The 25,703-nt window shown below is 35.7% G+C and overlaps 3 protein-coding genes across 6 annotated transcripts in view; 2 read left to right on the forward strand and 1 right to left on the reverse strand.

The window, feature by feature from the left end:
• Positions 1–12,351, reverse strand: part of OXNAD1 (oxidoreductase NAD binding domain containing 1) — a 31,771-nt gene extending 19,420 nt beyond the window's left edge. For 2 of the 4 annotated variants that reach the window (XM_081346341.1, XM_081346340.1), the window contains exons 1-4: positions 12,063–12,351; positions 9,408–9,553; positions 7,257–7,320; positions 3,833–3,939 (exon numbers count right to left, since the gene is read on the reverse strand). In XM_081346341.1, the coding sequence (XP_081202467.1) occupies positions 3,833–3,939; positions 7,257–7,320; positions 9,408–9,529 (293 nt within the window). In that variant the 5' untranslated portion in view covers positions 9,530–9,553; positions 12,063–12,351. Of the gene's footprint in view, positions 1–3,832; positions 3,940–7,256; positions 7,337–9,407; positions 9,554–12,062 lie in introns of all 4 variants that reach the window. The other 2 variants (XM_081346343.1, XM_081346342.1) reach the window with 2 other exon arrangements.
• Positions 12,352–13,081: 730 nt separating this feature from the next.
• DPH3 (diphthamide biosynthesis 3) lies at positions 13,082–19,662 on the forward strand. Its single transcript, XM_081342996.1, has 3 exons — positions 13,082–13,355; positions 15,043–15,117; positions 16,453–19,662. The coding sequence occupies exons 1-3, from the start codon at positions 13,248–13,250 to the stop codon at positions 16,516–16,518; spliced, it is 249 nt and encodes an 82-aa protein (XP_081199122.1). The 5' UTR covers positions 13,082–13,247; the 3' UTR covers positions 16,519–19,662.
• Positions 19,663–23,770: 4,108 nt separating this feature from the next.
• LOC308676980 (vitelline membrane outer layer protein 1 homolog) lies at positions 23,771–25,311 on the forward strand (the record flags this gene model as incomplete). The annotated part of the gene is made up of 3 exons (XM_081343057.1): positions 23,771–23,974; positions 24,066–24,178; positions 25,011–25,311. 3 exons carry the CDS (start codon positions 23,771–23,773, stop codon positions 25,309–25,311), a joined length of 618 nt encoding a protein of 205 aa, XP_081199183.1.
• Positions 25,312–25,703: the final 392 nt, after the last annotated feature.

Genomic DNA, 25,703 nt, shown 5'->3' on the forward strand with positions numbered 1-25,703 from the left:
CAATTATTTATTTGTATTTTATTTTTATAAACACATTTATAATCCTTATAAATTAATCCATGTATTGTAGTGCCCTCTAGTGAGGAATTATTCTGCCTGTTAAATGTTGTAAAACCAAATTATGAACATATGAAAGTTCAAATTTAGTACAAAGTGAACTCAAAGTTTAATCTGTCTTCTTTTGACAGAATATTTATTCAGCCTTGTAATTGGGTTACAAACTTGTAACCCAATTAAAAACCAGCCACCCTGAGACCATTTATCTGGACCTCATATCATTTACCTTAGAATATTATTACTGTTTCTTTTATTATTTGAAACCTTGCGGTACCTAATGCAAACTACAATTAAAACAGATTTATTTACAGAACAAATCACTATAATGCTACTATTTAGAAGAATCAGTAGAAAAGAAGACTATACAGGATATGTTTAACGCTTTATAAATATAGATTATAATGCTGTATAACCATTAAACACTAAAATAAAAAATGAATTTTTCAATCTGAAAAATGCAGTATATTGGATAATAGAAAAATGTATTTATTAATCATTAATGCAGCCGAGGACAAGAAAGCAAAGGTCCATTTAAAATATTATTGTGGCCTGACATTCATTCATTCATTCAATTTAATGGCCACCCATTTTACTGATTGATTAATTGATTGATACAATTTATTGGCCACCCATTTTACCATAAGTAACTCTGGGAGGCTTATAGTTACATCTAAGTTAAAACATAAAAAGTTAAAATTGAAGGACAAAAAGCATATGTTCCTGAAGATTTTCCAGGAAGGCATGTCATAAGTTCTGCATGTCCACAGGGACAAAAGTAAAATCAGTGCAACACAGTAATAAGAATACAGTTCTTTGTGAAATGAAACAACTTGGAGATAAAATTATTAGAATCTGATTTTTTTTAAAGAGAACTAGATAAGAGGATCTTTTGATAGATCTTTGACTTCAATGAAGTAGGTAAGGACAATCACAGAGGGGATCACCAGAACTTTGAGCTGATTGGCTACATGGAAAAAGTTCTTGGATTCCCAGGTCCTTTTTTGTTTAATTGCATATTTTTTGCATTTGCCTGTAGTAAATGGCTTTTGGGTTCTTAAAAAAAGAGCAAAATAAATCTAACAAGACTGACATTTGCTCTCCCCCACATTAGACTGTTTGCAGAAAGCGTTTCACTAATTACAGACACCAACAGCTTATAATATATTCTGTACAGAAAGCTATAGGTATTTATAAAACTAAATGCACATAAATGTTATTTATATGCATTTATTCATAATTAAGCAGAACAAATGTGCTATATAAAACAGGCTATCAAGAGAGGATGAACTGAAACCTGATTAGAGATGAAATAGGTTCTATATATAATATATGTTAGAATACTTTCTAAGCACTCCAAAGATCTTTTTCGTTTAAATGTTTCCCCCAAAAATATTTGTTGGGAGGATACAGCTTCCCCCGTCCCCTTGGACATGGATTTTTGCCTCTGTTGAACTGAATTTGCAGGCAAAACTGCATCTCCGGGAACAATCCTCATGCGTTGGACTCCGCATATCTAAATATTAACAGCCAAGGTGTACCAATTAAGATATTAGACTCTACTCCATTCTCCACCAGAGCAATTCATTTAATGTCTTTTGGGCCAGTCACTCACTCTCAATCCAATTACCTCACAGGATTGTTGTAAGGAAAATAGGAAGGAGTCATATATTACCTGAGCTTCCAAGTGAAAGGCAGGATATGAATAAACGACAACACTTTTATTTTTCTACATGGTGTCCTACCTCTTTATGGAGTTCAACAGAAACTGTCTAATTTCTGAATGTCAAAGTCAATGTCATAATCCATTGTCAAAGTCATCTACATAACCCAATCCATTCAATATTATTTGCATAAGTATGGATGAAATTTAATATTCATTTATTGGGCATAAACTGCACTGATAGTATTTTTAAATGAAAGACAGTGTTTCCAAGTGACTGCAAATCAGACTTTTCTTAATTTTGGTATTATACATGCCTTATATTTGTCTATTTCATTTTCTGGTTTCTTTTTCAACTATTTTTAGTTGTAAATACAGAAATATTTGAAAAAATATTGATATAAATGAAAAATCAAATTGCATAATATATAATTTTAATTTTAAAGAAAAAAAGCAACAGTAATTTTTAGTAAACATATAAGCAAAGAACAAGTAATCAGGCAGAAATGTAACCTTTACAGTATCAGATTACTGCTGAACACAGCAGAACTTTCAACAGTATAATAGGTACTGTGATGAAATTTCAACAAAGCATCAAATTGTGAAGCCAAATATTTCAGAAAGTAAGTGTAACCCTAACTATGTAGCTCCTCTGTGCGACAGAAATATTCATTGAGGGGGAAAAAATGTGTATGTTTGAAAGAATAGGAGGCTTCTAGCCATTTTATCGCAAATGTAAATCTATTAACCTTTTCCTGCCACTTCTGTTTCTCGGTACTATTCATTCGATCATAAGCAATCTTACTAGCTGCACTGGTGGAACGTTAGCATGCCAAACAGAATTAGAATAATTTAAAAGGAAGATAATGAAAAGAGTAATTATAATTAAAGAACTCAGTTTTCAGTATGATGATTACCAAAACATTTTTGAAGGGTAAATGTTTGCCTAAGAACCAACACGCACAAATTTAGTATGCATCTGTGCACATGTGCAAAGGGTGCTGCAAATTGCTCTACAAACATGAATTATTGCAATCAACATCTTGTTTTCTTCTTCTAAATGCAAAAGACTGCAAAATTAACACTACTAGTAACTCATGCTATTAACATCCTACAGAAGAAGTTTGATCTTATAAAACCTACTTGCCAGATAGATTGATAATATAAAGCAAAAGCAAAAATATGAACAAGAAAAGTGTCCAGACTGAAAAATACAGTATTCAGTTTGATATAAAAATGTACCTGAATTTTTCAGAGAAAACATTCAGATCTTGAAAATGTTCATATGATTAAATAACAAATTGTAATTTCCAAGAAAAAATACTGTCATTCTATTTTTCAAAGATTATATCATTATCCTGTATTCTACAAGGCAGTATATATGGAGTCTATCATGATTTTATCCTCACAGAAACCCTGTGATATAGCATAAAGTGAGCAACAATGAGTGGCCAAAATCACCAGTAATTTCCATGGTTAAACCTTCTCTCCTTGTTTCTAATCAATATCCTATCCAGGTAAGATACTAGGTAATTCATTTTAGAAAGCTTCTTCTAAAAATGGAAGAGCATGTTTCCTTCCTTCCTTCCTTCCTTCCTTCCCTCTCTCCCTCCTTCCTTCCATCTGATATAGTAAAAATACCACTGAATTTAATCCAATGATTAGGTTACAGACTAACAAAATAAAAGTAGTACTGCTGACTTTTTCTTTCTCAAATAGCAAATAGCTTTGCATCTTCTCAAATGAGATTTCTTATGTACATGCTGTTGTTTCTCAATAACGTTCGCTTACAAATAGTCATATGGCTTTTGACCCTTTGTGTTAATGCAAATAAAACAGAAAGCTCTCTTTAGAGTAGAGTAGGTTTAAGGATTTTTTTATGTAGGACCATTTCCAAAGAGATACAAGGCTAAACAACATGTGAGGAAATTGCTGCAATTGCAATATATTCTATTTGCAAATCAGTTCATTCAAAGGTGACAAAATTAAACATTTGCACATGCCTCTAATAAACATTAATAATTTGATGTCAATAAAAAATGATAATTTGGGTATAAAAATAGAATTTCATTAACTTCTCTTTCTATTTAATATATACAGATCAAAGAATCTTACCATTGTCCTGCCTTAAAAGTAAATTCCTTATCTGTCACTGCCAAACGGAGTCTTTTAACTGTTTCAGATTCATTGCTGATGCCACACACTTTTGCTTTAGAAATCATCTAAAAAGACAAAAACCATCATCATAACTACCATCAATATTTCAGGAAATAAACACAAAATTCAGAACAAAAAATAATTGTTTCTGGATCCTTCCAAGCATGAAACACCAATTGTGAATTGGGATAATTATGATTTCTACTGGCTTCTTACACTGCTACTATTATTAGATGCAACTATCTCACATTTATAGAAATTTTAAGTTCTAATCTTATTGAAGATAATGAAGCTGAGGTTTTAACAAGATTAAGAATTCAAAAAGAAGCAAAGACTAGGCTTCCTCATTCATTCTTTCATTTTTTATGAACGCCCCCATATATATATATGACTATGGGCAACTTACAAAAGATTAAACCACACCCTTCTCACCTTTGGCTTTAGCATTTTTAATCCAGAAATTCATCTATAAATGTCAAGATCCTTACATTAGGTCATTCCTTTATAGCAAAGTTAGATATTTGCGGCTTATATAAAGCCGCAGTTCCTATTTTTTGTGCTTTTAACAAAAATACATATTTAGCCTCAAATTAGCTTAATACACCTATTTTTTTAATCCTAAGAAACTAAAAAAAAGGGGTTGAACATTCTATTCCAGAGACTCATAGCCCCATTTCTGGCATGCCTTTTGCAGCTTAGATTAAAAACACAAAGTTTAAAATGCAGCTCTTGCTGAAAAAAACCGCTTCTTTCCTGTATTCTCTGGGAGGAAAACAATAAAATCATTATTGAATAAAAAGCATAATTCTAAATAACCACAGACAAAATATTGAAGCAAAATAAATTCCTATTTTTATTATGTTTTATGAGATATTTACTACACTGTTTCCTCTGGGACCATCCCCCATCTCTTTCCCCCTCCCAATTTTTCTGATAGCAGTATTAGCAGATTGCATGATTCAAGAGCAGCTACAAATTTGTGGCTGGGTGGGACTTGAACACAAATTATTTGGAACATAGCCAGCAATAGATTTTATATAACTTCTAATCAATCCAGTGATAACATTTTGTTTTCTTACTTTCTGCTGTTTCCTCTGAATTTCATAGTGTGGCAATCAGCTCGTAGAATATAATTTGGAATTGTTTGTTAAGCTACAAAACATATTAATTAGCCTAAACCTAAAGTTCTTAAGATGAGTCATGCAAGTCGAAAAGTACAGAAAATATTAAAATGATAAACTACATCAAACTACAATTATGAGTATTTCATTTCCCAGCCAGAAGAACTGGAGTCCAACAAATGAAATTTGGCCAGCTATGTCTTAATTTAAAACATATGGCAGGAAACAATTTCTGCATAAAAATAGTTGAGCATTTCTACTTTCTTGTAAAACAACAGGATACTTGCCAAGTAAATGCTATCATACTTTTTCTTACTTTAAGACTTAATTTTTTTTAAGAAACATATATTTCTTAATTAGACTTGCTCTCATGATGCTTATATAATATTCTCCTTAACACAGAAACCCCAGAGTAAGAATAAGTCTAACATTAATATGTCACATTAATTTATAACTGACTTCTGAACTGGATCTTGCACACAATGTTGTTAGAAAAAAGTGATGTCCCTTTGGTTTTTAAATAATCCACAAAATGTTTATTTGTTTGATTTATACGACGGCTTATCTTGCCAAAGTGACTCTGAACATCAGAAAATATTTTTGTTCCCACAGTTTCCAAGAATTGGAAATGTATAGCCCAATGCAGCTCAGCTGTTTCCATTAATTTATTTTGCCAGTGATAGCAGCTAAACAAATGTGAAAAGTGCTTTGCTTACTGCTATGTACAAAGTGAGAACTATACCAAAGTACCCTCCTGACAATGTCAGGAGTATCATATACTATAAGAGAAATCATCAAGAGTTACCACTCTAGATATAACCCTTAGTGAACCAGTTATCCAAATGTACTTCTTTACTCCCATTGACAGACAAAGCCAAGTAGAACAAACTGAACATCAGAATACCAGAACACTGTTCATTCATAAGTTGTACTGTATACGTTAAAGCAGGACCACAATTATAAGAAATATTATTCTTCAAATTTTGCTACTCAATGTCTCATATTGGGGAGGCAAAATATACATTGTAAGCCAGAATACTCATTCACACACCCAATTAGTACAGTCAGAGTTTAAGACCTTGTGTGGTGTGGAGCCAGGTTACTTGCGAGACCACTTTTCTTAGGGGTTGCTACTTATCCCATCAGCTCTGTCAGAGTGGGCATACTCCACTTTCTCTGAGTGAAGAGTGCCACCATGAAGCAATGTCACTAGATGAGTCCTAGGTAATGTACCTTTGTCATGGAATTTGTGTTATAAAAGAGCTGCAACATCCACCCACCCTCGCCAAAGTTATAGATGGCCCCAACCTCGCCAGTACTTCAGAAGGAATCAAGTTGTTAGCTCTAGAGTCCTAGCATGGATGTAAGGTGAGGATGTCCTTTGAGATTTTCAACAAGAGGAGCTCAACTTGTGGTTTTACAATTGTCAGTGTTTTACTGTATATGTTTGCCATTCAGATTGTCGGTAGATGGTGGCCTAATAAATTTGATAAATAAATAAAAAAGGAAACATCCTGCATCATCTGGAAACAATAATTTTCTCAGTTCTTTTTTTCTAGCTACATTTATTGTTTCAATGGCACTTATTTTGTAAGCCGACTCTAGAAGGCTCACAACAATCCACAAAATATGGTCAAAAATGTATTCTTCCCCCAAGTACCAAACCAAACAACCTTAAACTTCATCTCCATCTTATTCCAATGCTTGGGGGCAAGAGCCAGGTGTAAGATTAAAAGGGTAAGGACACCTTTGATCTCCAGTGGGAGACTGGTCAGAGGACCGGAATGGCCATGAAGAATACACAATCTAAGGTCCCATCAGATAGCAACAATTAATAGAGCGGGCCTGGGGTGCACTCACCCTGTCTAATCTAATAGGATAGGCAAATGCACACAGAGAGATGCTACAGTATATGGGCTTTAAAGGTGATTAGCAGCAACCTGAATTGTACCCGGAAAGCAACTGAAAACATGTGCAGCCAGTTGTGTTACTTGGGTAAATTGTGGGATCCTCAAAACTGTGCATACCACTGCATTCTACATCACTTGCAGCTTTCAGGCGGTCTTTAAGGGCAGCTCCATGCACAGTACATTGCAATAATCCAAAAGAGAGGTAACTAAAATATGGATGACCATGCAGCAAGTTGCAAAGGATTATAGATGAAAACAAATGATTATAGAGAAGGGTCAAATTATTACCAAATTTATCCAATATTTTCACCATATATAGCACATTTCATGCTCATACACTACAATACCAACCTCATGTCGAAAATCATTTGCTGTTCTTTCCAGATGATCTGATTTTCTTCTGGATTTCATTTTGCTATAAATAAGGCAAACTGAGATGTATCATTACTCAATATAATTTTACAGCTTGAACTGATCACTGAACACTCTTTAAAATAGTAACTTCAGACTCATTGATCTCTAACTATGATATCATAAGAATGTGTCCCTTGGACTGACAAAAATCTATGTAATTGCTTACTGTTTTCAACAGCAATCTGATTGCATTATTTGGAGACTAAAAAACAAAGCATATAGTCATGAAAATACTAGTGCCCAGTATTTAATACTTAGAAGTACACTGCTTCTGAACAATGCTTTGTTGCATTATTAAGACTTGAAAATCATCCATTACATTTTCTAAATCTTTAAAAAAAACCAAATCCTATTGACCCAGTTTATATTCATGAAGCAGAATGAGTTGTTAAAATAGAAAATCTGTATTCTTGAATTAAGCTTAACTACTTTTTAAATAATTTTATTATCAAATAGGCCAGGTGTGTCAAACTTAATTTCATTGAGGGCCGCGTCAGCACTGTGGTTGCGCTCGGGGGGCTAGTAGGATATGGCCAGGATGGACGTGGCCTACTGGCTGGGCATGGCTGGGGGGGGCATGGCTACTAGGTGGGTGTGCCCAACTCAACGTAGCTCGCGTCAGGGGCACCTATGAGGTCCTGAGCAGGACAGGGATGGATCTGAGGGTATCTGGCGGAGTGGGGGGGACTGAAGCAAGCATCAGGGCATGGTCCACTGGAGGAGGCTCACCGTCCCTCTCAGGCTGTATGTGTGTGTGTGGGGGGGGGTTAGACGGTGGCATAGGTTGCCCAGAGCCCTGGGCAGCAGAGGTCAACCACCCAGCCCTCGAGCTTCTGCGGCACCAGGACCCCACAGCCCAGCTTAGTGCAGCCCCACTTCCCCGAGGGGATGCCCAGCTGTACTTACCTCCTTCTTCCTTCCTTCCTTTACTTTCCGTTTCCCTCCCTTCCTCCTTCTCTGCCTCCCTCTTTCTCATTCCCATCTCCTTCCTTCCTCCCTCCATACTGCCCAGTGGATGGGACCCGGCCAGTGGGATGAATGGCAGGCAAATGGGAGCACGTGGTGGCACAAGCCAAGTGCTGGCAGGGGCCAGCTACCAGTCGCTATCTCTGCCATGTGGTAGGGCCGGAGAGGGGAACAAGGCACTCACGTTGCATGCAGAGCCACAGCCTGGAACTGCCGGCGGCCAGCAACATGTGAGCCACCCCATCAAGGATGGCTGCATCCCAAGCCCTGCGGCACAAGGCTGACAGAACTCCATGGCCTGAGTGAGGAGAGGAGAGACCCAGCAAAGTGGGGCTGGACGTGGTGAGATGTGGCCCGGCAAAGCAGAGGTGGAGGAGAAGAGAAGAGGTCCGGCAAAGTGGGGTAAAGCTGGGTGTGATGGAGTGAGGCCAGGAGGGGTGGGGTGAGACAAATGAGCTGCAGCTGCTGCTGTGTACCACCAGCCCCCAAGTGCTCACCATTTACTATGCATGCGCTGGGGTGGGCCAGGGCTGGGGCAGCAGAGGCTGATCCCTTGCCATTTCTGGGACAGTCCCATGGGCCAAATCTGTTGTTTGACATGTCTGCAACCAGTCATAAATGGAAGCTGGTCATCAAGCATCCCAGCTGCGATCAAGTATCCACAGAGATGATGCAAAGGTCCCTAAGTGTGAGTATAGGTCATGTTACTTTTTCTGAGGCCATCGTAATTTTAAACCATCATTAAACAAATGGTCGTAAATAAAAGACTACTTGTAAACCTCTTTTGTTAAGCAGCAGATCTGTTGCTAATCATGTGTATAACATGATCCCATGTATTAACCTGAGAAAGTAATTTATTATTTCTGCCCATAGTAATTTCAGAACCTTCATCTCCCATTTAATCATACTTTACTGAAAAACTGTACTAAACTGTTTAATAAAACTGTTTCACTCCAAACAAGGTAAGTCCTAAAATCAGCCTGTTGATCCAAATTTCATTATACTATATTCTAGAAGATGATGGTTAGCAACTAATTCTTTATTCAATTTTTAAAGAAAAGTAATACCAGTGCTATGTTAATATTTTCATTTCACAGTAGTACTTAATATTTGATAGCTCACCCATTTATTGTGCAGTATCTTATAGCTGCCAGTCTTAGACACAAGTATGAAGAATAGCAGGGAAGAATTCTATTGGCACTTTTCATTAATATAGGCAAACCAAAAGCTGTTATACATATCATAATGTTCTTTTATGTTAAATTTTCCTGTAAAGGCAATTTAAAATAATATTTGCATCGATTTTTCAATAAACAAATATTGGCAGTAATGTCAAATAGTCAAGCTGTAAACTTTTAAAGCACACTAAGTATCATCAGAAGTATTACTTTGGCACTTTGCTTCAAAGAAAATAAATGAACTTTTAGACTGCTGCTGACATCACAGAAATATGTAGACCATTATTCACATCATAAAGATCATATCCCTCTCAATCTGTGGCTGTTTCAAAGACACCCAAGCAGGAAACAATATTTGTGTCATATATGGGATCCTCCAACTTATTAAGGTATTTGTTGGGGGGAAAACCAGTATCAAAGATTGGACTCAAAGAAACTCAAGAAGAGGGAGGATGTAGACCAGTTAGTAATATTATTTGTTAGTGTTGAACACAGTTATATCCCAATGAACCAATTCTGCTAGAATTATCCAGCTAATGAACTAAAGGTTTACATTTCAATTAAGAACTTGTTAAAAACCTACATTAAGCAATTCCATACGTATTTACTGAAAAATCCCATTATGTTTAGTAAAGTTGATTCTCAACCTAACTTAACCTACATTGCTAATCCCTCATGCTATTAATGTCAAAATCTTGTTTTGGTAAATTTGATATTGTCTATTTTATTTCTAAATCTCATGAACTTAAAATGAACAGTGTAAGGCAAGTTACAAATGATAACTTGGAGAAGTCTTCAACATAGTCAAAGTAATTGCCACAAAATGTGAATTTCATCCATAATTCCTAGAATTCATTTCTCAATTTTTATGTGAAAGAAAATATGAGTAAAAACACCTATTGCAGAATCTTTGGATATTTTTTTGCTATTTTCTATGAAAAATGTTAGTTTCTCTGCTTCCAACTTTTAAAACAATTCTGCTTGATCCTATCATTATCTCAGACTCTTTTCTGAAACTGAATATGTATCAAGTTCTTGTTCTGAGAGTTCATTCCATATCTGATGAAGTGGGTTAAGATTTCTGGACTTATTTAATTGTAAGCTTGTTTATTTTTATTTTATTTTTTATTTATTTTTATATAAAATAAAATCTTTATTATTTTTACAAATAACCCAAAGCGACAACATATTTAACAAACCTTCCTCCTCCTATTTTTCCCACAACAACAACCCTGTGAGGTGGATTGGGTTGAGAGAGTATGACTGGCCCAAGGTTACCCAGCTGGCTTTCATGGCTAAGACTGGATTTAAACTTATGATCTTCCACTTTGTAGCCTGGTGCCTTAGCCACTAGACTATACTGGCTCTTTTAAAATTCCCCAAAGCTCTTAATATTTTGCTAACATTTCATTACATTGTTATAGTAATCATTTTAACACTGCTTATTATACTTGTACTAAATAAGAACTGTACTGTACAAATAAGCATTTGTTTCTTTTTCCTACATATTCTGTAACATTAACTATTTGTAATGAACAATAGTGACATCTGCTGGCACTTAAAATCTCTTATGTTAAAACATTTCAAACATCCACTTTTAGAAAGAGCAAATAAAACTTTCCCAATGTTTATTCTTATGACATAAGATGGATAATGTCTGGAACAACAGTAATTGGGTTTCTGTGTGACTTCTTAAAACCATAAATTTGTCTTGGTTCCCATTATAAATTAAGTTATGGAACATCCCCTTCTTCCTGGTTTTTTCTTGAATTCCCAATCTACCCTATAGTGTTGGCATTTCCTGATGATTTCTCATCAGGAACTCAGTTTTTATAAGCCAAAGTCAATTATGTGCTGCTGTGACTGCTTCCATTACATAAGGCTAATATTTTGTGTTATACATTGAATATCTTTATACTTTCCTCATTAAGAACTACCATTAACTTCAAAAATCCTGTTTCAGTGTAACAACTTAGATTACATAATATACTAAGCAAAAATGGAATTTGCTTGCTTGCAACTTAGAATGCTCTGCAGGCTCAGCCATTATGATTGGTAAAGGATGGTTAATGATTAATGATATTGTAGGAACTCAGCCAACTGGGATTTTGTTAACCGTAATTCGGCGCCCTGAGTCCTTCGGGAGAAGGGCGGTATAGAAATCAAATTATTAAATTATTAAATTAAAATATGTTTTAGGGTGCTGTATAGCCACTGCCTTAAAGTCACTACCATTCCTGCTGATTACGACCTACAAGAGTTGAATTCTGAAGGCTGCCTAACCATCTTCTGGATATATTCACTAATTAATGTAATTATTTCTGAACAACAGTAGTAATTTATTCATCCTACATTAGATAAACAGTAGCTCAGCTGGTCCATTTGGAAAGAAATCAATGAAAAACCAGATACATAACTGGATTATAAACACATTAATTGGGCTTCCTAAAGCTATTGCTGCTTGAAGATGGTTGCGTCTGCAACCCAATACACAGAAAGGTCATTTCAAACTGTCAATAGGCCTGAAGAGCAGGAACAGATCAACTCAGAATTCACGGGCTGCCTCTGGCCCCATTCAGCCGTCTTTCGTCCGACTCACCTCACAGGGCGAGAAGTGCCCAACAGGGTGCTCATTTCACAAGCAGATTTTACTAAATGGGATCCAGGTTCTGTTTTTGACCGCGAACCCTTATTTCTTCATTATGGATTAAGCATTATTTTAGACAGATCTTCCTTTTCTCTTCAGCTTTGACAGACTGCATTTATTTCTCCAGCGCTTCCTTGAACGCCACTTCTTCTTCCAGCTAAATTTCCAGCCTAACTACATCATTTAGAAGCCAGCAACAACACTTGAGCACCTTCCTCAAAGTCCTAAGGAAATAACCGGCACCCGGAGAAATTCAGCGGAAACGGTCCCTAAAAGAGGAGGCACCATTCCAGCTCTGATTTCGGCACTTCCGGTTTAAATGATTCTGCTTTTGCAGGTCGGTGACATTTCATGCTTTTTAGGCCTAACTCTTAAGACTAGCGAATAAATGGACAATTTCTACAGAGGAGTCAAGGTCAGAGCGATATTACTGTGGGCTTAATAGGAATGAGATATATATATAAAAGACCATCCGACATGGAGGTGAAAAACACCGCCTTTTAATTTCAAGCAGAGGAACAAAGCGCATATCACCCTACAGCAGTGATTCTTAATCTCGGCAGGTTTAAGTTGTGTTGGACTTCAACTCCTAGAGTTGTTGGCTAAGGAATTCTGAAAGTGAGGCCATCTCAAAGTTGCCAGGGATGAGAAAAACTGCTCTATACTTTCTAGTTCTATAACTTAGGGGTGGGATTATAGGAATCCTTTATTATTACGTAAGCCGGAGTTCTGATGTGCTGCTGGCCTCCCCTCGCCCCCAGCAAGAACGTGATCCGCCCTCTACAATCTTGGAGTCTCATTGGTCACTTTTTTTCTTTTAATAGGATGACACCGCTGTTCGAACCCATGAGCAATGCAACGGATACAGGATTTCTTTCTATATTTTACAGCTCTATAGCTTTTTGTCTTGAGCACGAGTTCTACCTCGCTCATTTTTATTGGATATCATGCGACTAGAGAGGTTGTCAAATCTCATCTTGAATGCTTATTGGCTAGAAATCATTCGTAGCTTCAATCCGGAACAAATATGGTGGTGGTGAAGGTTTAGATTGCTTTATTTTAGTGCCGTTGCCGGTTTTCCTGGACACGCGGCGCTGGCTACGTTTGGCGGAGGGAGGCAAAGAATCGCCCTGCGACATGTCCATTTTCCACGACGAAGTGGAGATAGAGGACTTCGAGTACGATGAAGATACGGAGACCTACAGCTATCCGTGCCCCTGTGGAGACCGCTTTCTTATTACGCGGGTAAGGGGATGAGTGAGCCAGTCATTTCTAGGGACGAGAGACATTGCCATGTGACATACATTTTTACGTGAGCATTTCTCATCTTGGAGCAAACCATCAAAATACAGATTGTCCTTGACTGTTCGTCATGTAGGAAAGTAGAACTGCGAACATAGGCGACCATTAAGCCTGCTGCCCTTTCCGTCTTCTGCAAGATAGGCACTGGAGCAGTGGTTTTCAAATTAGCAACTTTACGATGGGTGGACTTCAACTCCCAAAATTGCCAGCACGCCAAGTTTGATAAACATTGCTTTAGAGCTTTCCGGATATGTTTGGACTCCAAGCACTTCTGGTTTAGGATTGAGGAGGTTGTAGCCAGTACATCTAGAAAGTGCCAAGTTGGGGAGCCCTGATGCTTCTCCTGTGTTCAGTCACAGTGGTTATAAAATATTGTAATAATTTGTTCCAACTGAGAGAGATGTTCAAACATAGCCAATGGGAACTTGGTACACTGATAATAGGGCAAGGCAGATTGGATATAATATTATTAAATTAAAAAAAGATTGATAAGCCTGAGAAGCTTTAGATGGACAGAAGCATTTTAATGCAGTGCCATCCTAACCTGGGTTTAAAAATCAGGATCCGCAGTTTAATCTTACCTCAAAACTAAATTGGATCAATTAATATAGCAATAAATAATGTAGACTTTGTGTTCCTGTGGCAAGGATAGACATTCTTCAGCCTTGAGGGAACTGTTGTGGGTATTTATTGTTCTTTTCTGAGTTGAAAGATTTCTTCAGAATGTTATAATTTAGTTGAGTCTGTCCGGAGAAATGTCCACATTTACCCAAGCTGTGCACTTCAGCACTATGATTTTGGGAAATAATTTGTATAGATATGGTTGAACAGATAAAAATTAATTTGTGATCATAGGAAATTGAGATCTATTATTAGTTCTCTTCTGATGAACATATGCCCTAAGCTAAAATTAGAACAGTGTCTAAATGTCTACACTGCTAAGATCTAACGAGGTAGAGTTTGAAAGAAGTAAGCATTTAACTGGTTTTTAAAATGAAGCTTTTAAGTCAGTCCTATATAGATATTATGGTAAGTATGACCAGGAAGAGACTTTTTTTCAGAGAAGATAATATTAATAAATCACTTAAACAAAACACTCTCAAGGACATCTGCCACCTAGAGCAGTACTGAATTTGTAAGTGAATTATTGAACTGAGTTCAGGGCCTTTAGAGGAAACTTTAATGCCTTTTTGTTTTGGAGTTCTGTTGTTTTGGAGTTCTTTTCTCTTGAGAAATCCAAAACAAGATTGAGATTGAGATTATATATAATAAATTAACATTTCTTTTCTCACTCTTTCCAGGGTGCTCAACCAGTTGTAATATTGTGCAGATTCATAGAAGACATCTTTAAAATTCAAAATACTTAGATTTTGAGGTGAAAAAAGCATGTTGCTTTTTGGCAGAAAAATTAGCATATGGGCAGTTGGCTTTATATGTATCCTGATATTCTACCTACTGACTTCAAACTTTAGCAGGAGGAGTTCAGTGATTTGAAACCCCATACAGTTGTGAGAAGTGTTTTGTTATTTCAGAAATATGTAGCAGACAGGACCTGGATTTTGCCATCTTCTTTTTACACATTAAATGGCTATGCTTTATTAAGACGTCAAATTTTTATGTATTATTGCAGGAAGATCTGGAGAATGGAGAAGATGTAGCAACCTGCCCAAGTTGTTCACTTATAGTCAAAGTGATCTACGACAAGGTGAGGAATGTACTTGTTTTAGACTATGTTTTCAAAACTGGTGACATTTTATTCAAGGTCAATAACCAGCAAAGATCATCTAGAGTCATTGGGAGTTAGATGGCATATAAGTTTATTTATTATGTAGCTACAGTACTTAAACAATACATAATAACTAGCCAAATACAATGAGCGATAAAATATCTAATCTTTGGGGTGTCTCTCTTAATAAATTCTTCTCCCTCTTATTTTGAATGCATAGTAATTCTAAAAGATAATTATAGGATAATTCTTGGATTGCGACCTATGACTTTTAATCATTCACTGAAGATTCACTATAGTCCAGGCAAGAAGTTCAATGAATAATTAGTACCACTATTCATTTTATCTCACCTGCCTTCAAACCTAGTTAAATGATTTCACCTGTTAGTTATGAAATAGAGGTTGGTATACAAGAGGATGATGATGCAAAAAACAATATTACGAGGGCAATTTGGAAATAAACCTTATCAATGACAGACACTCGCAGATACAGAACTTTTATTATATACATTAGAAAACTACAACATTACATTACTTTTCAACATAATCACCATTCAAATTGAGGCACTTGTCATAACCTCTGACAAGGTTTCAAATTCTTTAGTAGTAGTCGCTCAGCGCCAAATCTGAGCTATGGAGGGGGGGGCAGTGATCAAGAATATCCCAACAGAACGGCTTCAAAAGTTCTTGGGTGCATCTAGTGGTGTGCGGATGAGCATTATCGTAAACAAACATCACACTGGAAGTGGTGCCATAGAAAATCCCACCAAATGTTAAGATGCCAAAGGAGTACTACTAGTGAAGTGCATGGAGTGTGGTTCGACCATCAGTTCAGAAGTCTACTGTGAAACGTTATGAAAACTCAGACGAGCCATCCATAGCAAGCATCGGGACATGCTGACTTCTGGTGTGGTGTTGATTCACGATAATGCTTGCCTGCACACTGCTAGATGCACCCAAGAACTTTTGAATCAGTTCTGTCGGGATGTTTTTGATTACCCCCCCCCCATAGCCCAGATTTGGCGCCGAGCAACTAATAGTAAGGAATTTCAAACCTTGAAAGATGGTGTGACAAGTGCCTCAGTTTTAGTGGCACTTATATCGAAAAGTTTTCTTTCCCCATGATATTAAGTGCTCTCTTTTTCAGTGATCTTGTTTGTAGAACCATCAGAAAGTTATTTTTTGCCATTAAGATAAATGATTCATTATTTGGATGTTTCTATTTAATTTGTACCAGCCATATTAATACATATACAATATATGTATGTACTTACCATACATACATTAATATATGTGTCTTCTTTTTTATTTCAGGAACAGTTCATGTGTGGCGAAGAAGTCTCACCACTTACAGAAAGCAAAAAATTAGTTAAATGCTGATACTCATTCAGTAAATAATGTTATTGAATAGCATGGCAATGATTGGACAGAAAGGATACCTGTTCTGAAGACTTCATCCTTTATGCTTTAGTAATTTATTGCATATCAATAGCTACTTCAACTCAGACGGGAATCGATGTGGAAAAAAACTGTGTTTGCTTGTGCATAAAGAGACAGTGCAAATATTTGATATTTGAAAGTAGTGAATAATCAGGTTTAAGGCTGAAAATGAAGATGGTAGACATGTATATAGGTATCATGAATGCTTCTTGAATTCTTCTATTGAACCTGGACTCTAATTCCTCTGACAAAATATAAAATGTAAACTATTGGTTTTGTGTTTTAACAAAGAAAAACTGCAGCTTGTTTTATAAGATGGAAACAGTAATACAAATTCATCCCTATAATATGCACCATCTCTCATATAACTGAGGCTATAGGCTTGTTGAAAAACACAGCTGGTAGTTGTTTGAGGAAGACTACTAGGTGAGGAGCCATGATGTCTCAGGAGGGGAGTGGTATTCTAGAAAGTGAAGGGTGTCATGGAGAAGATTTGCTGTCCAATCCATCCCCCAGATATTTGTTCCATATGAGGGTATGACATTCTCAACAGGCCTTCTCTGGGTAACTATCATGGTCACTCAATTGGGCAAGATCAAAGAAGCAAGAACTGTATAGACTTCATTAATTAAGATATCATTAATGTGAATTTTAGAATAAATGCAGAATTTTGGAAACAGAGGAATTTACCACCCTCATTTAAACTCGGTTCATTAAGATGAATCTTTTTGAATGATTTGAAATTCCTTTTCTCGGGTTTCTTGCTATCTCAGCTGAATTGCTGCTTATAAAATAAACTGCCAAACCCTCTGTCTCTTGTTATGTCCATTCCCCACAGTCTTTCACAATAACCAGGCTGAGCCAGCAAATTTAAGTTTTAACAAGCCATTATTTGATTTATCCTTCATGCTACATTTAAAATGACTTTATCACTAATAGCCAGCACTCTGACTTGAGTCAAGAATCCACTGATAACCAGTGCTGCAACATTAAAATTGGTGTTATTTTTGACTGCTATATACCAACTGCACTTTTCTTATTGTCTCATGGGTAGCACCACACAAAAGTATGTAGTAGAATCCAGTTATAGTAATCAGTGAGTTACTTATGTCAGTCTACTCTAGTCATGTAGAGGTGTAAATATTAACTAAAGCCCCTGTCATGGCATCCACCACCTTCTTGAAGCAGGGATACCCACAGTTCACAAACGTCCCTTGGGGGAAGAGTATAAAAACCTAAATCAATATCAGATCTAATGTGAGCAGATTGGCAGGGTGTTTACTCATGACTAGTAACTCTCTTGTGGGATTTAATCTCAACTTGTTTCTGTCTTCATCCAGATCCTTACAGCCTGTAGACACCAGTTCAGGACTTTAATGGTATCTCCAGCTCCTCTTGGGGTGATGATGTACAATTAAAAGTAAAGTATTGAGGAAGATTGATCCTGAACTGATAGATATTTTCCACTAGTTTTATGTAGAAATTTAACAATGTAGGGGAGAGCACGCAGACCTCATACTGAACTTGAGCACTTTCTCCATGATCACTGACTAGAACTGCAGTTCAGATAGGGGCACAGCAATGGAACTGCCAGTTCCTAATCCTTGTAGGTGGTCCAAAGGGACAGCGTGCTTCATGGTATCAATTGCTGCTGAAAGATTAATAGGATCTAGGAAGCTTACTTAATCTAGGGTTTATCAAGATTATAAACGAACCTTGATTGGCAAGGGCCTAGAGATAATCCATTTCTTTGAGGATCGTCTAAAATGATTTGCTGTCACCTTAAGCTTCCCTAAAAGGTTGAAAACCAGACAAAATTTATCAAGCATTACTCAGTTCTAGTATATTCAAAATAAGATCCACTACTGCATCTGTCAAAACAGGCAGCAGCATTCTCTCTCAAGCATTGATTCCTTGATTCCATTCACAACTTGCCAGAACACCCAAAAGACTTGGGGAAAAGTGTGGATCCAACCCAACAGCAATGGAATTAAAACTAGAGAACCAATTCAGACTGAGGCCCATAGCCCAGCATTTGTTTCTTTCAGTGGCCAGTCAGATAGCTATGATTGGAGAGGGAGATATATACTGCTCCCACTATTACTCACCAGAACTGATATATGGAAGTAATACTGAATCTTGGGGATGAATAGTTCCTGATAGATGTGTCTTCCAAGAATTTCTCCAATGCTCTTTTAAAGCTATCCTAATTACTATAGCACAATCTCATACCTTATTACATATTCTGTGGTAGTAATGGCTCTCTGTGTTCTTCCCCACATTCTTTGTATAAGCCAGGAGTGTGTGAGCCCTAAGAGCAGGTGTTCTATCTATAACAGCACCTCTACAACTGTTAGTTTGAATATGTTGTGTCAAAAATACCTTTTGTGGAGAAAGTTACAAATAAGTTCTGGTTTTGAATAAATGTGGTTTTATCGTAGAAGCAATACATTAGGGAAGGGATATGTTGTGTAAATAGTGTTGTATGGTTACAAAAACAATATGTAGAGGTGAACAGTTCAGCCTTCCCCAAATGCCAGTAAGTCCCACCATCCATTTACCTTTGGCAGTTACGAAGGCATCTTGAGAATATATATGACTGCGGCTTTAATTTTGCTTCATAAGAAAGTGCTTGGTGCAACATCCACAATCTGCCAAATTTCTGTGATGTACCTGCTAAGGGGCAGTAACAAACAATATAGAAAACTATTTGTGTAAAAGAGAAAGATTGTGTATAGGTATGTGGTTGTGTATCTAGAATTATCTTGTTACAGCAGAGTGATAAACTATGGGTTACTAATAACTAACATTAGCAAAATTTGACTATAGTGAAAACTGATCTCATGTCTCTATGGAATTATTAGTGTAGAAAAAAGTATCAACAGGTTTATAGAAAACCAAATTCTGCCCTACACCCACTCCCAGAAGAGCCCAATGCTAGCTATCTCTTTAAGGAAATAAAAATGGGAAAGGGATGTTTTTGGTGAAAATGATAGAAAGACAAGTATCCATTTCCCCACATGTGTCATTTCTGACTACTTTTGTATTGATATGCCAAGCTGCCTTCTGACAATGGGTTGTAAATAAACAGCTTCTTGAAAAAACAGACCGTTTCTTTTACTCAACAAATATCACTTTATATGCTATATATATATTTAATTTTAGGGAAAATATATTAGTCTTCAGTAACTATACTTCAATATTACTTTAACATCAAGCCTCACTTGAGAAATAATATATTTTTAAATTAAACTGACCTTCACAGTGATAGGGACATTACACTTCAATTGCCAATGTATGTAGCTCTTTTTCAGGGGGGGAAAAGAAATCTAAAAACATAGTCTAGCTTTATTTTCTTGACTTTGTTGACTGGGTAAGGTAGGCAGATATATAATGAATACATGCAGAAATAATACTATGAGATATGATAGAAACATACTAGATGTTTTTAATTGATGAAATGTAGATTTTGTGTTTTAAGAATTCTCAGGTGCATCTCAGTATGAGCAAAGATAACTTATTAAATATTAAGTTGAAATGGTCTGTAGACTTATTCAGTAGTCTATTTACTATTATTATTTAAATGATTTCCATAGATAAGTATTTTAAAACTTCAATGTTCATATTGCAGGCAACAATTTTGTCCTGTTTTCTCATATACCAGAAATCAGTTTATGAAATCTGTTTGCATTATAGTAAGCTTGAACATTTTATAAATGGAACAGATACAAATTTAACAAAGTTCATACCAGTTTTATCTATATTCATTTATAAATTTAATAAAGATTTAAACAGCATAGTGTTCTCTGTACTTTGCTTTCTAAAACTACCTATAGCTTATAGTTACTGAAGGGATAAGATAGCTCCTGTTTACAGATATGTGTTACACATATAAATGTGAGTTTATTTATAGTTTTATACTGTTTAGGAAGACTTCACACATTTTAAACACAAATTTATTTTGTCTACAATTCCAAAACTACTATCACAGTGATGCAGTGCTATTCAAAATTAAACTAACTAACTCCTGTTAAAAGTATTGCTTGAATTTCTTGGAAACTTATTTTCCTTTCCCATTTCCAAGATAGAAAGGAAGTCTTAGAAAAACCCTGTAAGACCAGAGCTTCTCAAGGCATTCCATCTCTGCCTCATTTTACTTTTTGACACCAACTACCATAGTCTCACCAGGAAGTGGGGGTTAGAAAATCAGAAAGATTGAAATGGAGAAGACCACCCACCTCTTTTGTCTGGGACGCTGCTGACCTCAGATGTCCTATTACAAACATTTAGCCTTTTCCACTCTGGGAGGATAGAAGAAGAGGAAGTGTCAGTCTCACAATCTTCTTTGCAGCAGACAACAACACATGAATGGCCACCCAACTGAATAAGAAAGATCCAACTGTGCAGGTATAGTGTGGTAACTGACTGGAGAAGCTGATGCCTTAGTTGTTTATGCTATCAAAACAGACTAAAAATCAGAAGACAAGCAAAGACTATCTTAGAAATAATCTCAGTTGGCAATTCTTGAGCAGCAATAGCTCATGCTAACATTGACAGTACCCATCCAGACCAAATAAAAAAATGCAGCCTCTTTCTGTGACCTCTTCTTGCAATGCAAGGTAAGATTCCCAACTTGAAATTCTCTCTACAGTATATTCCTACAAAAGTCTTATTCTGATCACTTCATAATACACATAAAAGACTCATTGGTAAAGTGCCAGCAGTTGGTAATCTGATAAAATGATAAAGAACATTCTACATACTGTATAGGAATTTTTGTAATGCTTAAATAGCAAGACTGACAGGTTAATACATTCAATGATCGAAACCAGAAAAACTACCCAACAATACACTTTCAAATGAACTTTCATTCCAATGATCGGTTTCATAACCTTCAAAGTTAAGCTAAATAAGCTTTAGTAAATGAGTTTGTCTATCAAACCCATCCAGGTCTGTATCAACATGTTCCAACAGCAGAGACATTCCTGTCAGTAGCACCTGTAAAATTAAATATTCACTTCTGATAAATTAATCCAAATCTATGCAATCTACAGTGATGATAACTGAAGTTTCTTTGTAGGTCTCTGAACTCTCGCTAAATAATAAGATATATTTATATAACTTGAACTGTCAACAATATTGATTTTTTAAAATTATGTGTTTGAATTATTTAATGTAGGTTTACCTGAACCCAAAAATTTTAAACATTTAGCCTTGATGTTTGATATTAGATTACCAGTAGTGTTTGCTCATTTTTGTGCCACATCTGAGTACAAGGTTATCGCTGCTGTAGTTCTAGGGCTAATAGGCAAAAAACCCCAACAATATAAGAAATTATTTAGAATAAATTTTTCTGAGTATTTTGTGTGTGTTTGTGTGTGTATGTGTGTGTATATATCACACACACACACACACACACACACAAACAAACAAACAGAGAGAGAGCTACTAGATTATTGAAGGAGAAGATTCAAACATTCATTTTAGGAATCTTACCTTGCACTGTTTTAATTCTATGCTTAAGCCAATGGGAAAAATAAACTGGAATATGAATTAAATTTAGAGCATGTCATATTGCAGATCTATTACAGAATACAGTTTTCATCTTAAATAGCTATGTAAGGTGGAATCATTATGAAGTTAGTGACCATCTCTTTCTCTTCACCATAGCATAATTGAAAATTCCTTAATGTATGTAGTTAATCTTGTGTTCTCAGCTCGCTGAGTAAACATTGGTTTGTGTGTGTGTGTGTGTGTGTGTGTGTGTGTGTGTGTGTGTACATATGTATCATTAGTTACAGGTGTTCTGATCCAATAATAATAATAAAAGCTTGTAGGAAAAACTCTATTAAGTAATTATATCAGTGATATATTATTAAAAGGCCCTTTATTCTTGAAGGAAGATTAATTTGTGCAATTTGAATCTTGGACAAAAATAAAATTAATTCATATATAATTGATTAAAGTAATATCCTAGGCCTATTTTATGAAGTGATTTGATGAGAGATTTTGACTGACTTTGGAGCTGCTAAACAAAGATGTTGGTTGAAAAAAGTTTGGAATCTGGTCTAAATGTAATGTGAAACTGAATGTTACATTAATTTGCTTGTTCACTGTACAGAGAATTCTAATTCTAACAGTGTATTTCTCTGTATATTTTTTAAACTCAAGGGTAGATGCACAAGGTTGCAACACATCTTTTGCCACCTCCCTGTCCTACCTGCTTTTTGAGTTTTTAAAAAATATTTTAATTTTTAAAAAATCATAAATGGGTAGCTTGCATGCTGCATACTAATGTACTATTTTCTTCCATTTTCTTTATTTATAAAAATCTGTCGGTCACATAGAATCCTGACTGGCATGCTTAGGGTGAAAAAAACCTTGATGGGTAGTTGGTTCAGATGTATGCTTTCTTCATCAGAATAAAAAAGACAAAAATGTGTTCTAGATGGCAAACAAGCAATATGACAAACTTGGCTTCAGATAATTAGCCACCTTGTGACAGGACAATTTTCCCCCCAGCAGCTATTCAGTATAAGAACATATATACGTTTATTTGTTCTCTTACTTGCCACTTTTTCTCCCAAATATACTTCAAAATATTATTATAAGCTGAGCAGCATATAAATTTCATACATACATACATACATACATACATACATACATACATACATACATACATCTACTAGCCCACCAGAATTATTCATTCTAGATAAGAAAATTATGAAGGTTGTAATCTGAATTGAAACATATTTATTTGGAATGTAATAAAATAAAACCAGATTTCCTCAATTTCTTCCGAACAAATTAAAGATATCTTTATGACAATCATGAATCCTGTGTTCACAAAGTAAGAATGTACAAATGATTTAAACAGATTAATATCTGGAATTTTCACAGATGTTTAGACTAAATAATTGTCTCTTTTGATCATTAAAGAGAAAAATAGAGTATGAATTACTTTTATGCCTGGTACACGTTTTTCAGGGACAAACCTGAGGGAAATATTCCAGATTCAGTTAGCAATTTGAGTTAATAAATGTTTGTTGCTAACTGTTAATGTATGTTTATTTTTCCAAGCAGAATCTATCATTGCATTGACACCTGTGAAGATAAACTAAGGTATAAAGTACAAACAGCATAACATTTTCAGCCCTCTTCATTTCTTTGGCTAGCCTGCATAAAAAAGAAAATGCAGCCTCTTTCTGTCGCCCTTGTTCTTGTTTCTGTATGCCTTGCATCGGCTGTGGATAGGCAATATATCAGTGCTAATGGTACCTTTGCAAACCGAAGGGATTATAATTCGATAACAGTTAAAAATGGAGGACGTTGGGGGCTTTGGACATGGATTGACAAGTGTCCACCAGGATCGTATGCCATTGGATTTAGCATAAGGGTAAACCTATGTGCAGTGCTCATTTAGACACTGAATTAATTTACAAACTTGCTATCTGAATCTCAGTGTCTTTTTCCTCTTATTGCATTAGGTGGAAGAATATAGAGGAGCTAGTGATGACACTTCACTCAATGGAATCCGATTATTCTGTTCTACTGACCAAACCAATAATATTATGTATACTGTTGAATCTGAACCGGGAGAGTAAGTTTTGTTATCTCCAAATATCTCTGATTTGTTTAATTTTATAGAAAATTAGACATTGACACAAAAAGTGTTGCTTCTAGACTACCCTTTTTAAATATTTATCTTCTCAGTGAGCACGGAGGAAGCAATTCTGTTTTCTGTATACTAATAAAAATCTAATGGAATTAACATTACTCAGTTGAAAGTACAAATATGTCTTATAAATGTTACTGAAAAAATGATCATGCTATTTTTATGCTTGTTCTAGACTAAATAGACACTGTTCAACTTTTTTTTAAATGGAAGGAGTTTAAAAAGTTTTATAAAACGCAGTTTGTTGAATCACTAGCTTTCTTTTACAGCACATTAGGCAAAAAAAAATAGATGTGTTTGGAATTGATGTGATGAAGAATGTAGAAATCACATCAAGGGTTTGTGAAGTAATATAACCTACTAATTCCTATTTAAGTGACAGGTGGTTACTTGCTTGCTACTTATTTAAATGCATTCCTTAACAGATATTATCAGCTAAAATCTAATCACAGGAAACGCTGAAATCTAGATGCCATTCCTGAATTACCTGTGATTGGTTTGTTTTGGTTGTAAAAGGTTTTTTTATATATAAACTAAGAAAGACTGCCTATTAAATGGTCCTTAAATTCAGTGGAGAATATAGACAACCAGTAGTTAGACTTATCATGATAAAGTTTGCAATCACTTGTGTAAGCTCAAAACAGGCATATTTTATTGTTTCTTAAACAATTCACACACACAAGGCATAAAATAAACTTACTGTGAGAGACAATCTCTTTTGAAAGAGATGTTGCTGATATCTTCTTCTTTTTTCCAGATATGGACACTGGTCAGGAATTAGATGGTGTCCACGTGATGGTGTTTTACGTTCTTTTCAGCTGAAAGTTGAACCAGAGCAAGGAGCTTTAGATGACACAGCAGTAAACAACATTCGATTCCGTTGCAGCAATGGTCTTCAAATTGAAGAAGCTGGTGGTTCATTTGGTGAATACAGTGAGTGGAGTACACCCTGTGAGAGAGGAGGAATTTGTGGCCTTCAAACTAAGCAGGAGCCCTACCAGGGCATTTTTGTAGATGATACAGCCTTAAATGATGTTCGCTTCTTCTGCTGTGAATAAATTCTGTAGAGTCAAAGCAGTCATTTTAGCATGATTAAATGACTATGCAATGAATATGCATTTGTTTCTTGTTTGTTGTATTTTTCCATCAAGAAAATAATTAATGATGAGTAGAATGTGTGTGTATGCATGGGGGTGTAATAAGTAATACAAAATTTTTATTCTCTAACAGTGATCATGCTTTAAATAAATTGGTATTTTCATTTTATTTATTTACAACATTCTCTGAAGGTAGAATACTATCTGAGGGCTCATATACACTGGTTTACTGATATAGTGTACATATTTATATATGTATATATGTGTGCGCCTATATGTGTACTCACACACACACACCACACACAAGGCAAATTAGTCCTGAACTAACCATCTCACATTTTTAAGGTTGCATA

This window comes from Vipera berus (genome assembly GCF_964194415.1).
Source record: "Vipera berus genome assembly, chromosome: Z".
NCBI classification, from domain to species: domain Eukaryota; kingdom Metazoa; phylum Chordata; class Lepidosauria; order Squamata; family Viperidae; genus Vipera; species Vipera berus.

Excerpts from the sequence above, each read along its gene's own strand:
- DPH3 (XM_081342996.1), top strand. The coding sequence starts at position 13,248 with ATGTCCATTTTCCACGACGAAGTGGAGATAGAGGACTTCGAGTACGAT. Across the intron at positions 13,356-15,042 it reads ACCGCTTTCTTATTACGCGG|GAAGATCTGGAGAATGGAGA; the intron begins GTAAGGGGATGA and ends GTATTATTGCAG. Across the intron at positions 15,118-16,452 it reads TCAAAGTGATCTACGACAAG|GAACAGTTCATGTGTGGCGA; the intron begins GTGAGGAATGTA and ends TTTTTATTTCAG.